We start from the raw sequence: 14,109 nt of genomic DNA on the forward strand, positions 1-14,109 counted from the left end.
ACCATATCCTTCCGAATTCTTCCCATGCCACTTCCCACTCCATATGGTCTAGAATCTCGGTACTGGACCAGGAAATTATAACCAAAACAACCCTTAGATGTTTGGGGGAACAGATTCGAGTCTATTTTAGTTTGAAGGAACAAACCCCTTGATTTAAATCATACAGAAAGTTTAACTAGCCCTTCAAATCCATCAAAACTTTGCATTTCTTCTAATCAATCGAATATACTCGATGTTATGAAATTTTTTTCGGATTCATTCCTCCAGTTGTTATTGAGACTCTTTTCCGCTAATGGAATCATGAATTTTTTTATGTTTCTTCAAACTACTCGAATCGTAAAATTCTAACGAACAATTCGGACATTTGTAGGGTCTTTCGTTTGTATGGATTCTCGTATGAACTCTCAGATTACCGTTTTGAGCGAACTCTTTACCACAAAAATCGCACCGATACGGTTTTTCTCCGGTATGCGTTTTCAAATGATTCTGAAGATGACCCGACTGAATGAAACTTTTATTGCACAAATCGCACTTATAAGATCGTTGGTTTTTGTGCATCAACAAATGATTTCTGTGAGCGGCAGGTTGGCGAAAAGTTTTACCGCAATCGTTGCACCGATACGGTTTTTCACCTGAAATTAGAATAAATACAATAAGGGGATGAAAATAAAAACGAAAATAAATTATAATATGTGAAACGATTAGTAAAGGTCAAAAGAATTGTCGAAAACAGTCATCTACTTGGAAAAAATATAATACAATATTCCTTGTGCTATATAGGCAGAGTTAAAATGCTAAAAAGCCATAATGGAGAGAAACAACAATAGAAATTACCAAAAGCATATATACAATAATGTAGACTTTTAAAAAAATACTGTACCTGTGTGTATCCTCGAATGTACTTGCAAATGACCCTTCCTCATAAACTCCTTTCCACAAATCGTACAAAGGAACGTTTTCTCCCCAGAATGTATCTGCATATGCACCATAAGAGCCTGTTTGGAAGAATACACCTTCAGGCAAACTCCACAACTCAATTCGGACGGATTTTCCTCACGTTTTCTCGGATAACTCTTCGGCGATTTCTCGTTCTTTGGACGTTCGCCATTTTTTATTTTATGCCTCATATCATGGGCGTAATAAGTTGAATATTTTTTGAAACTCGATCCGCAATAATTACAAACGTAGGGACGTTCCCCCGTATGAATGCGGATATGTTCAGTTATTCTCGAAAACGTAGCAAACTCTGGAAAATGTTGTAGGAATTATATCAGGATATTATGAATAAAAGTTAACTTTTCATTCACTCCTGTATATAACAAAAACATTAAATAACTAAAACCGGCTTCCAAGAAATAATGTTCACAAAATTTGTTAAAACCAGCTAAAGACCAGTTGGGGGGACCGAGGACTAAATGGAAAGACCTAGGACCAAATAGGAAGCTCAGAACCAAATGAGAAGATCTAGGACACAATAGGAGGCTCGAGGACTAAATGGCAAGATCGAGGACAAAATGGAAGGCACAAGGAATAAATGGAAAGACTGAGGACTAGTTGGAAAGACAAAGTAAACAAGAGTTGAAGGAATAGGATAAGAAATAGTCAGAATAATGGACGTTTGTTTGTGAAATCTGTAGAGCTTGAGATATCAAGAACTTTTTACTTCTCTTTGTTGCATAAGGCAACTTCATCATCAATATGAAATTATTCATATGTATGCACTTGCCAACCAATGTGAAACCTCAATTTTGGAAATAGAGGAACCAGTTGAAGAAGAAGTATGAAGATATACTGTAACACCACAAACAATCTAGAAAAACATAAGGGGATAGATACATTGGTTATATTATTCTTCTTTTCCCTATAATTAGACTTTACTGATATGATTAGACAGCTAAAGAATATTCTGAAATGTTTTACACATGTTTTAGGACACTTTTAAAGGATTTAGGATAATTATTGAGACAACATCATCCTAATACTAAAGGAACCATTCAAATTTTGAATGTTTGAAAACCACATACATGAGCTAACACTTACCTTTACTACATACTTCGCATTTAAATGGTTTAATCCCTTTATGAACGATATTAATGTGTCTTCTTAAATTAGGAGAGTGTTTAAACATCTTGAGACACATTTTACATTCATGAAGCACCGTTTTTCTGAGTCTACGATTATTCTTTTCATTTGATTCAACTTGTTGAGTTATTTTATTGTTAAGCTTTAGAGATTTAGTTTCTATAGTAGAATCGTTTTCACAGAATTCGTATGATGTATTATAATTAAAGTTCTCTGAAGCGTCTTGCTTTATACTTAATTCAATGATTTTTTTAAGATAAACGTCATTAGTTTTTATAGATTCCACAAATGTTGAAATATCTTTTAATTTAGCCGAACAGGTCAAACATATTTGTTGTGGTAACCCGTCATTTAAATCGATCTATAACAATAACACTGTGATGGTTTTTATGAATTTGCGCAATCAAAATTTGAAATAATATAATAAAATATATTCGATTGTTGAGAGAAAAACACTTATAATGGAATAAGTTTTTCAAAAAAAAACATAAATATTACCTACCTGAATATTTACAATTGTTTTCAATATATCTACAGAATTATTTTCTAATGGAATAACATGACTTTCAGATAGACAGATGCGACATATCTTCGTAAATTTTCCAACATTTAGTCTTATATTCGAAACTTCTTCCATAGTGTATTTAATGAAATGGTAACAATTTGTGGTAAATATAAAGTTTCGAATATTGGAGTTTATTAACCAATAAATAAAAACAATAACCAATATCTTCTTCTTTTTTATATTAATCATATATGTATAAGCACTAAACCATAGACATCGCTAAGCGCTCCATATACGTGTAAAGAAAAGTTTTGCAAATTTTTGACAGCAGCCTCTATTCTCTGGTAGAGCTGTGTTTGTTTTTTTGTGAGGTAGTTGTTGAAATGAGATAAGGAAGTAAAGACATAGAACGATATAAGGTAATACAAGAAATTAGAAGAAACACTGTAAAAAATTTCATTGAGAAAACTATAACTTAATTTTTTCTGTATCTTCTTCTAATTTTGGAACACGAATAACTTATTAAATCAACTAAATTTTTCTAAGGGCGCGAAATTTTAATGCCATTTTACGTAATAGTATTAAAAAATATGTATTTCCAAATAAAGGATTGCCTACGAAAATCGTCAATTAGAATATCAATATTGATTAACTGTTCCAAAGCAACGACCAACTCTAACCATTCAATCGGTAAATTTGGTATTTCACATGCGCAATGGTATATCGATCAACCTAACCTAAAATAAAACTTGAAATTAAAACATCAAAAACCATATTCAAAAAATGTCTTAAACCATGAGTTGGGTGTGGAAATCATCAAAATTACAAGTTCCTATAAAACAGTGTTTATCGTTTATAGAAGATCACTGTTTTAATCGAGCAACATCAACATTAAAAGAATTCGGAGTCGACTGGACGGACATATCAAAGCCACGAAATACTAAATTGGATAAGCAAATACCTAAGATGGACGCCGTGTTTTTTCATTCGGACAGATTCGATCTTCTAATAGACGCTAGAGGATTTCGACCGGAAGATATTAAATGTAAAATGTCACCAAATCTTATTGAAATAATCGGACAAAGACAAGAAAACGCAAACAGTGGGAATAAAAGTATGACTTTGTCAAGAAATTATCAATTACCTCAAGCAGTTAAACCGGAAGAAGGTAATTGCTTTTTTTCAACTGAAGGTGTATTATTAGTGAGCGCTCCGTGGCAAGCCACATAATTTATCAAAGGAAACATGTATAATTTATTGAAATATATATTTAATCAGTACCAGTGTAATTATTAATGGAATTATAAAACTAAATTGACAGAATCTTCTAAAACTGCACTTTTTTTGCTACATAGTACAATAGTGCTACTCCAGCACTGATGCAATTAGTTGTGGGTATGTTCCAATCAGGAATCCGAAGCAATTCGATACTAATTTCTGATCTTGAAATAAATGTGCCAATTCTACGAATTCATAATTTCAGTTTTCTGTTAGAATAAGCACCGAACGTAAACACAACACGTTAAATTAAATTGAAGTTTCTGGAATTCATACTTACTGAACACGCTGTTTACACTACCACTACACCAACATTCACAATTACTTCGATAAACATCGATAAACCAATTCTTTTAGGCACGCTAGTCTTTCGATTTCCAAATATATTAATAAATTTTTAGCATTGAAATTACTTATTTCCAATTCAATGGTTAAAGATAAAATCGGAGAATTCCCAAGAACTCATTTGGATATGTCAAAGGTTTTCGAACTTTAAGTTAAACGGACCTCTGTCTCTGTATCCACTCCCAATCTTACTAAGAGTAATAAATTAATTCCGATTTTTAATTCGGTGGTTTCTGTCACTCAGTATAATGTCAATTGTCACAAAATAATATCAAACATGACAATTTGGAAATATGGGGTTAGAAATTAAAAAAAAATTATTTTAATTTTTTTATAAAATCGTCTATACGTTTTAATACATCGTATTAATTATGGACGTTGGTTTATTAGTAGCTTTAGCAGCTATACTCTTAACAATAATCGTTGGATTAACTGTGTATCTTAAGAAAAAAAAAGTTGTGCCAGGTAATTCCATTATTTCGCAAAATGTTCTAACTTAAACGTCAAGTGGAAATATTGTCAATTCAATTTTAAGCTTTAAATTTGATGTTAGTGATATATTGATAACTTTAAAGTCTATAAAATCATGATTAAATAAAATATTGAACTAAACTACATAACAGCTGTTGGAAATGAAAAATCTTTTACATTACAAAAAAGAGCTTAAACATAATTTAAAATCGTTACTTCACGTATTTGATGTGTCGTATTAATATCAATATTAAAAAATGTTATGACTTAGCTCCGAATAGGAACGTTGCAGCAGGAATTAGAGCAAGAGATGGAGGACCAAGAAGAGCCCAGATTGCTAGAAACAGAGGTGTTCGTCTTAGAGCCAATGGTATGTACCTCAGTATATCATTTTTTCCTCTACTAGAAACTATTTTGTTTTTATTGAGCGAATTGCAAAAATATTGTCTTTTCAGCAAACCAAGATGTACAAGATGATGAAGATGAAGGAGATAATGAGATAGAAAATACCGAGGCGGATCTCATGGATCCAAAGCTGGGCGCTAAGAAAAGAGCGAAATTAGAAGCAAAAGCGGAAAAGAAAGCAGCCAGAAAAGTGGAAGAACAAATGAGAGCTGACAAGAAGAAGAAAGCAGAGCAAGCAGAAGAAGAAAGAAAGAAATTGGAAGAAAAAGAGAAGTTAGAAGAAAAGCGATTAGAAGAAGAAAGAAGGAAAGCAAAAGAAGAACAAGAAAAACGAGAATACGAAGAATATTTGAAAATGAAAGAAGCATTTTCCATAGAAGAAGAAGGATTCGAAGAAGGGGAGGAAGGAGACCAGCAAAATTTGTTACAAGAATTCGTTAATTACATAAAAACGAATAAGGTCGTTGTTATTGAAGATTTAGCTGCTCATTTCAAACTTAAGACACAAGCTGCCATCGATAGGATCAAAGATTTACAGAAAGATGACATTTTGACGGGGGTCATCGATGACAGGGGTAAATTCATTTACGTATCACAAGAGGAAATGGAAGCTGTTGCTAAATTTATAAAACAAAGAGGTCGAGTTTCTATATCGGAATTAGCGGAAAATAGTAATAAATTGATAAACTTAACACCCGGTATAATGAAGAGTACCCCAGTAAAATAACTTGGAATAATTATTAAAATTTATATAGGAAACTGTAAATAAATAAAGAATTGTTTTTCATAATTATTTTTTTTTCCTTTTTTTGCCTTAATTACAAATCCTCCAATAGGGTGATTCGAATAAGGATAAATTCTGAATATACGACGAATATTCGGCATTCGGCCATTTTTTGCTCTAATTACAAATCCTCAAATAGGGTGATTAAAAAAAGGATAAATACTAAATAACCCGCCAATATTCCGCCATTTTTTGCCCTTATTATAAATCCTCAAACAGGGTGATTCAAATAAGAATAAAAATCGAAGATACGACGAATATTCGGCAAGTATTCGGTCATTTTTGCCTTAATTACAAATCCTCATACAAGGTGATTCAAATAATGATAAATACTCAATATACAACGAATATTCGGCATTCGGCCATTTTTTGCTCTAATTACAAATCCTCAAACAGGGTGATTAAAAAAAGGATAAATACTAAATAACCCGCCAATATTCGGCAATTTTTTGCCCTTATTACAAATCCTCAAACAGGGTGATTCAAATAAGAATAAATACTGAAGATACGACGAATATTCGGCAAGTATTCGGTCATTTTCGCCTTAATTACAAATCCTCATACAAGGTGATTCAAATAAGGATAAATACTCAATATACAACGAATATTCGGCATTCGGTCATTTTTTGCTCTAATTACAAATCCTCAAATAGGGTGATTAAAAAAAGGATAAATACTAAATAACCCGCCAATATTCCGCCATTTTTTGCCCTTATTATAAATCCTCAAACAGGGTGATTCAAATAAGAATAAAAACCGAAGATACGACGAATATTCGGCAAGTATTCGGTCATTTTCGCCTTAATTACAAATCCTCATACAAGGTGATTCAAATAATGATCAATACTGAATATACAACGAATATTCGGCATTCGGCCATTTTTTGCTCTAATCACAAATCCTCAAACAGGGTGATTAAAAAAAGGATAAATACTAAATAACCCGCCAATATTCGGCTATTTTTTGTCCTTATTATAATTCCTCAAACAGAGTGATTCAAATAAGAATAAATACCAAAGATACGACGAATATTCGGCAAGTATTCGGTCATTTTCGCCTTAATTACAAATCCTCATACAAGGTGATTCAAATAATGATAAATACTGAATATACAACGAATATTCGGCTTTCGGTCATTTTTTGCTCTAATTACAAATCCTCAAACAGGGTGATTAAAAAAAGGATAAATACTAAATAACCCGCCAATATTCGGCCATTTTTTGCCCTTATTATAATTCCTCAAACAGGGTGATTCAAATAAGAATAAAAACCGAAGATACGACGAATATTCGGCAAGTATTCGGTCATTTTTGCCTTAATTACAAATCCTCATACAAGGTGATTCGAATAAGGATAAATTCTGAATATACAACGAATATTCGGCTTTCGGTCATTTTTTGCTCTAATCACAAATCCTCAAATAGGGTGATTAAAAAAAGGATAAATACTAAATAACCCGCCAATATTCGGCTATTTTTTGCCCTTATTATAATTCCTCAAACAGGGTGATTCAAATAAGAATAAAAACCGAAGATACGACGAATATTCGGCAAGTATTCGGTCATTTTTGCCTTAATTACAAATCCTCATACAAGGTGATTCGAATAAGGATAAATTCTGAATATACAACGAATATTCGGCTTTCGGTCATTTTTTGCTCTAATCACAAATCCTCAAATAGGGTGATTAAAAAAAGGATAAATACTAAATAACCCGCCAATATTCGGCTATTTTTTGCCCTTATTATAATTCCTCAAACAGGGTGATTCAAATAAGAATAAAAACCGAAGATACGACGAATATTCGGCAAGTATTCGGCCATTTTCGCCTTAACTACAAATCCTCATACAAGGTGATTCAAATAAGGATAAATACTCAATATACAACGAATATTCGGCATTCGGCCATTTTTTGCTCTAATCACAAATCCTCAAACAGGGTGATTAAAAAAAGGATAAATACTAAATAACCCGCCAATATTCGGCTATTTTTTGTCCTTATTATAATTCCTCAAACAGAGTGATTCAAATAAGAATAAATACCAAAGATACGACGAATATTCGGCAAGTATTCGGTCATTTTCGCCTTAATTACAAATCCTCATACAAGGTGATTCAAATAATGATAAATACTGAATATACAACGAATATTCGGCTTTCGGTCATTTTTTGCTCTAATTACAAATCCTCAAACAGGGTGATTAAAAAAAGGATAAATACTAAATAACCCGCCAATATTCGGCTATTTTTTGCCCTTATTATAATTCCTCAAACAGGGTGATTCAAATAAGAATAAAAACCGAAGATACGACGAATATTCGGCAAGTATTCGGTCATTTTTGCCTTAATTACAAATCCTCATACAAGGTGATTCGAATAAGGATAAATTCTGAATATACAACGAATATTCGGCTTTCGGTCATTTTTTGCTCTAATCACAAATCCTCAAATAGGGTGATTAAAAAAAGGATAAATACTAAATAACCCGCCAATATTCGGCTATTTTTTGCCCTTATTATAATTCCTCAAACAGGGTGATTCAAATAAGAATAAAAACCGAAGATACGACGAATATTCGGCAAGTATTCGGTCATTTTCGCCTTAATTACAAATCCTCATACAAGGTGATTCAAATAATGATAAATACTGAATATACAACGAATATTCGGCTTTCGGTCATTTTTTGCTCTAATTACAAATCCTCAAACAGGGTGATTAAAAAAAGGATAAATACTAAATAACCCGCCAATATTCGGCTATTTTTTGCCCTTATTATAATTCCTCAAACAGGGTGATTCAAATAAGAATAAAAACCGAAGATACGACGAATATTCGGCAAGTATTCGGTCATTTTTGCCTTAATTACAAATCCTCATACAAGGTGATTCGAATAAGGATAAATTCTGAATATACAACGAATATTCGGCTTTCGGTCATTTTTTGCTCTAATCACAAATCCTCAAATAGGGTGATTAAAAAAAGGATAAATACTAAATAACCCGCCAATATTCGGCTATTTTTTGCCCTTATTACAAATCCTCAAACAGGGTGATTCAAATAAGAATAAAAACCGAAGATACGACGAATATTCGGCAAGTATTCGGTCATTTTTGCCTTAATTACAAATCCTCATACAAGGTGATTCGAATAAGGATAAATTCTGAATATACAACGAATATTCGGCTTTCGGTCATTTTTTGCTCTAATCACAAATCCTCAAATAGGGTGATTAAAAAAAGGATAAATACTAAATAACCCGCCAATATTCGGCTATTTTTTGCCCTTATTATAATTCCTCAAACAGGGTGATTCAAATAAGAATAAAAACCGAAGATACGACGAATATTCGGCAAGTATTCGGCCATTTTCGCCTTAACTACAAATCCTCATACAAGGTGATTCAAATAAGGATAAATACTCAATATACAACGAATATTCGGCATTCGGTCATTTTTTGCTCTAATTACAAATCCTCAAACAGGGTGATTAAAAAAAGGATAAATACTAAATAACCCGCCAATATTCGGCCATTTTTTGCCCTTATTATAATTCCTCAAACAGGGTGATTCAAATAAGAATAAAAACCGAAGATACGACGAATATTCGGCAAGTATTCGGTCATTTTTGCCTTAATTACAAATCCTCATACAAGGTGATTCGAATAAGGATAAATTCTGAATATACAACGAATATTCGGCTTTCGGTCATTTTTTGCTCTAATCACAAATCCTCAAATAGGGTGATTAAAAAAAGGATAAATACTAAATAACCCGCCAATATTCGGCTATTTTTTGCCCTTATTATAATTCCTCAAACAGGGTGATTCAAATAAGAATAAAAACCGAAGATACGACGAATATTCGGCAAGTATTCGGCCATTTTCGCCTTAATTACAAATCTTCATACAAGATGATTCAAATAATGATAAATACTGAATAAATTTTCCGATATTAGACAATATTTTTAATATTGCGACGGATATTGTGCCTTATTCGGCCAAGTATTGAAAGATAAGTCATAAAAAAATATTGTAAAGGTTATTTCGATTTGAATATTGTTATGTAGTGACTTCAATAAAGAATTTAGTATGCCGTGAGACAGTTTTATCATTTGACGAAGCGGTTTTACTTCAAGTTTTTATCCATTACCTACAGTACAGTAAAATAATTGAACCAAAGTAATTACAACTCTTAAAATTACTAATTTTTATATTGTAATCGTTAAAAAAAAAAATAAATACTCTATATATATATACCATGAATATTCGGTATTCGTCAAGTTTTTAACTATTCTGCCGAATATGGAATATGCCACGAATATTCTGGTATTTCCGAGTATTCTGCAATATTTTTTATATTTGGACGAATATCGTGAACTATTCGATCAAGTAATGAACAATGAACGATATAAAAATTTGGTATTTTCAAATTAAAATGTCGCGAAGAAATTATACTGTTATGTATCGATGTTCTTATTCGATACACCCTGTAAAATGGAAATAATTTTAGTGCGTAATGACTCACAATAGTTTCTTAATAAATTCTCATATACCAAAATGGTAAATATTCCGTGCATCCCGCTCTATCCTCTATATTGTTCAATAACCAGGTCGAAGGAGTGTTAAAAGTGTATAGCACGAGCTCGTAACAATCAGTAGTCCAAGACCCTTCCCAATAGCCTCGTGACCTGGTTAACTAGCGTCTCGGCTGTGTGTTTTCATCTCGCGTACAGTTTCTTATTATTTTACGGTGCATCGCATCTTCCGCGGTGTGATTTCTTCGAAACAATTGTGTTTTTCGTATTTTTTCTAAAGAGGTTCGCGAATTAGAATGATTTGGATTTATATGATCGGGATTTTTTGTACGGTTTGCGGGGGGTATCTCAATGCCCAACAGGTAAATTTAAGCAATTTTTTATTGACTTTTTTGCATTGTTTGTTAGCGAGCGATACCGCAAGATTTGAATTTCGAAGCACTCAGAAATCCTTTTCAAAATAAACGATTTCCAAATTACATAAATAATAGGGTGCTTCAAAGAAACTCCTCGCCAAAGACGAGCCCTGTAGCTCAACTCTAAGGGGTCGCTATTTTTATTTAATATCCCGGTTGACCAGCATGAGAAAATTTCCTTTTTTACTAATCTCTTTGGTGAGGATTTTCTTTTATATCAAATAGAAACATTTGAGACGGTAAGAATTGAAAAAAAAAACAATTTTTTTTGAAGCACTTCAATCAATAACCACTAAAAACGACTTACGCGACGATTTTGTCTTAACAAAAAATCATCTGTGCCTTTATGATGTTTAAATAGTTAATCGACTTCATCCTGAACATTAAATCAAATATAATTTAGATCTTGAATAACCCCCATATGAAGTAATCGAGAGGATTCAAATCCTGCGATCTAACCGGCCATTCCAACTGTAAAAACTATGAAAAGTTGATGAAAAAAATCTAGATGAATCTCACTATTAACTGTGCCTCGTTTATTTTGAAATAGAAGCCCCAAAATGTGTTCAATTTTTCTAAATTGTGTTGTAAGTATTTTTTATAACGGAAAGGTCCAACTGGAGAACCCTGTGTTTACAGCTGATTCATCAATTCTTCTATTTGAAGCGCACCAAGGTGTAATGTAATGTCTTTCTTAGTGTTTCACACTTCGTGGTTAGAGGTTTCGTCCTCTGAGCAAAAAATCTTCACGTCGCGTTAGCGTTGGTTGAGGCGGCAGCGCCCCGATAGAACTCCTGGTGGTATTCGTAGATTGTTTCTACTTAGGTTGATACATTCAGCAGTTCTAATCTGGTTATAGTTTCCCAGAAGAGTCTTTGCTTGTCTCGGCCCCTGTAGGTTGTCCCAATAATCGGTTTTGCTCCTATTCACCTTCTTTTCTAGCGATTTTTCCACTATACAATCCACTTAACTAACTTAAAATAGTTATTTTATCACTTACACTTAACTAATTTCATTTTTAATGTGAAAAATTCATAGAATTTTAATAAAATTTAATTAGTTATTAATTTTTATTATTCAACCCTTAAAAACAACCCCTTTAACTTTTAGATTTTAAATTCTTTTTGGTATTAAAGTTTCTTGTCTCTACTTGAAGTAATTTTTCATTGTTTATACATTTTTTAATGACTGTTAATGTTTTAATTTCAAATTATTTTTGGTATTAAAGTTTCTTGTGATTTTTAATTGTCTACACCCTGACCAATGACATTAAATGTTTTAATTATACATTTTTCATGAATGAAAATTCATTAATTAATTAACTCCAATAATTTTGAAGTTATCACATCGTACAAAAAAACCATTTTAAAGTTAATTTTCGGGGCTACAAGCCTATGTATGTTAGAAGGGCTTGAGACCCTCCTAATTTTATTAATAAAGGATCAAAGGATTGTGGATAACCAATCCTTGTACTATAGTGACAGATTAATTTGGTTATAACTCCGTCAATTTTTGTGCTACAAAAAAATAATAAAAAGCAAAATAATTGTCATAAAAAATGCTTTAATTTGATTATTTATTTGTTTTTGTATCTCTTATAGTTATGGAGAAAAAATTGAGGAAAAAAAAATTTTAAAAAAAAAATTGAAAAAAAGTTTCATTTAATGCTCATTTTTTTCAAAATTATGCATTTTTATTCAGCCAAACTTTGAAATGTCGTAAATAACATCCAACTAAAGTATTTTGTACAAGTAATAAGTTTAATTTTGATTTTCAATGAAATAGCATTAGTTTTAGTCCAAATTTTTTTTTTAGCTTTAACTATTTTACACCATATCTCACTGAAATTCCAGTCGAAACGACTTGTATCAGTAGTCATTTGGAAGGTCTTTTTAAGCTCTTTAAAAAGTATTTGATGACTTTTTGTCGAAAAATGCACCGTTTTCCGGTTATTTGAGGTTAAATCCTCAATTACGTAAAACAAAAACTATTCAATTATCTATAACTTGCTCAAGGTACAACATTAAGATTTTAAATTTATATTAATTTCTTCATTTTTTTATAAGCTTCATTTTTGTTCCTCACACTTTTTTCGATAAAATGCATCGTTACAGAGTTATACGTAAAAAACTCAAAAGCTATTAATCTGGCGAAAAAACTTCATCACCACGTAGATGTCGCTATGATGAAATAGAATCGAGATGGTGGAAAAAACGCGGCAAACTTCGAACGAAATGCTTAAAAGAGATGGAAGATGAACCAGACTGATTAGGATCTAGAAACTGGCAGAAAAAGATAGAAAATAGGAAGTTTTGGTGATAAATAAAGGATAGAAATAGCGGCTATACATCAAATTTTGTTTGAAGAAAAACAGTACATGTCAATTAACATGGATAGCGGTTAGTTTTAAACAGAAACGTTAAAAAATTATTTGTCTAATTTATTTATTATGCATTAATTCAAGTTACAACATTGAAATGGGTATTAAACATCGACGCATTCTCTGTTTCCTTCATAAACTATTTGATGTTCACTTAAAAAAGATATTAAATTGTGTAGGTCAACTTTAAGATTATATTTAACCTTATTTGGATTATAATCACACGTGAGAAAATGATTTACCCATCCGTTTGGATAACATTTCGTTTGACCTCGTATTAGTATACATAAAAACCTATTTACTAGGAAGAACTTATCATTTGAGAATTTTAATTGATTTTTGCGTTTTAATTATAAAATTATATATGTGACATTTATATATTTCTTCAATTAATCTTTTGAAATTGTGCGATAAATAATTATAAGTTCTACGTGTACTTGTTGCAATAAATAATGTAGAAAAAATGACTGTGAAATTAATAATTTTTGTATAATTATCGTCATTATTTTTCACTAAATTTCTCACTCTTAATTGTACCGGACGTCCAGATTAGAATGCGAAATGTTGTAACTTGGGAACGTGATGTAAAATAAAAAATATTTCAAAACTCCAACAAATAACATTAAAGTGAGAATTTATAAACGAAATAATTGTAGTAAAATGTCAAATTATAGAGCTAATAGAGCCAAATCTCCGTAGATACTTTGAGTAAACAATTTAAGAAGATAATTCAACAACAAAACCCTCATAAAACATAAGATGTTCAGTTTTAGTTCAAATTTCCTCAATTCCTCAATCAATTCCTTCGCACTGGTACATTAAACTTTTGGAGACCTTTCCTTACGTTTTTTCCATTGATCGAAGCATTGCTGGAAGTCTTCTTTGGCGAGGGTCTTCAGGAGCGTCGTCGT

The 14,109-nt window shown here is 31.7% G+C and overlaps 4 protein-coding genes across 4 annotated transcripts in view; 3 read left to right on the forward strand and 1 right to left on the reverse strand.

Moving 5' to 3' along the window:
• Positions 1–123: 123 nt before the first annotated feature.
• On the reverse strand, positions 124–2,827 carry LOC130443184 (zinc finger protein OZF-like). The gene is made up of 4 exons (XM_056777694.1): positions 2,585–2,827; positions 2,041–2,443; positions 881–1,246; positions 124–632 (listed from the first exon to the last, which is right to left on the reverse strand). Exons 1-4 carry the CDS (start codon positions 2,717–2,719, stop codon positions 271–273), a joined length of 1,266 nt encoding a protein of 421 aa, XP_056633672.1. The 5' UTR covers positions 2,720–2,827; the 3' UTR covers positions 124–270.
• A 555-nt stretch (positions 2,828–3,382) lies between these two features.
• Positions 3,383–3,817, forward strand: LOC130443387 (alpha-crystallin B chain-like). Its single transcript, XM_056777960.1, has one exon. The coding sequence runs from the start codon at positions 3,383–3,385 to the stop codon at positions 3,815–3,817; it is 435 nt and encodes a 144-aa protein (XP_056633938.1).
• A 631-nt stretch (positions 3,818–4,448) lies between these two features.
• Positions 4,449–5,876, forward strand: LOC130442649 (DDRGK domain-containing protein 1). Its single transcript, XM_056776953.1, has 3 exons — positions 4,449–4,675; positions 4,953–5,051; positions 5,137–5,876. The coding sequence occupies exons 1-3, from the start codon at positions 4,582–4,584 to the stop codon at positions 5,811–5,813; spliced, it is 870 nt and encodes a 289-aa protein (XP_056632931.1). The 5' UTR covers positions 4,449–4,581; the 3' UTR covers positions 5,814–5,876.
• A 4,626-nt stretch (positions 5,877–10,502) lies between these two features.
• The window catches only part of LOC130442663 (uncharacterized), a 45,937-nt gene continuing 42,330 nt past the window's right edge, over positions 10,503–14,109 (forward strand). Inside the window, exon 1 of the mRNA XM_056776977.1 lies at positions 10,503–10,764. Coding sequence (XP_056632955.1) covers positions 10,699–10,764 — 66 coding nt within the window. The 5' untranslated portion in view covers positions 10,503–10,698. The remainder of the gene's footprint in view (positions 10,765–14,109) is intronic.

This window comes from Diorhabda sublineata, chromosome 4 (assembly GCF_026230105.1).
Source record: "Diorhabda sublineata isolate icDioSubl1.1 chromosome 4, icDioSubl1.1, whole genome shotgun sequence".
In the NCBI taxonomy this organism is placed as follows: domain Eukaryota; kingdom Metazoa; phylum Arthropoda; class Insecta; order Coleoptera; family Chrysomelidae; genus Diorhabda; species Diorhabda sublineata.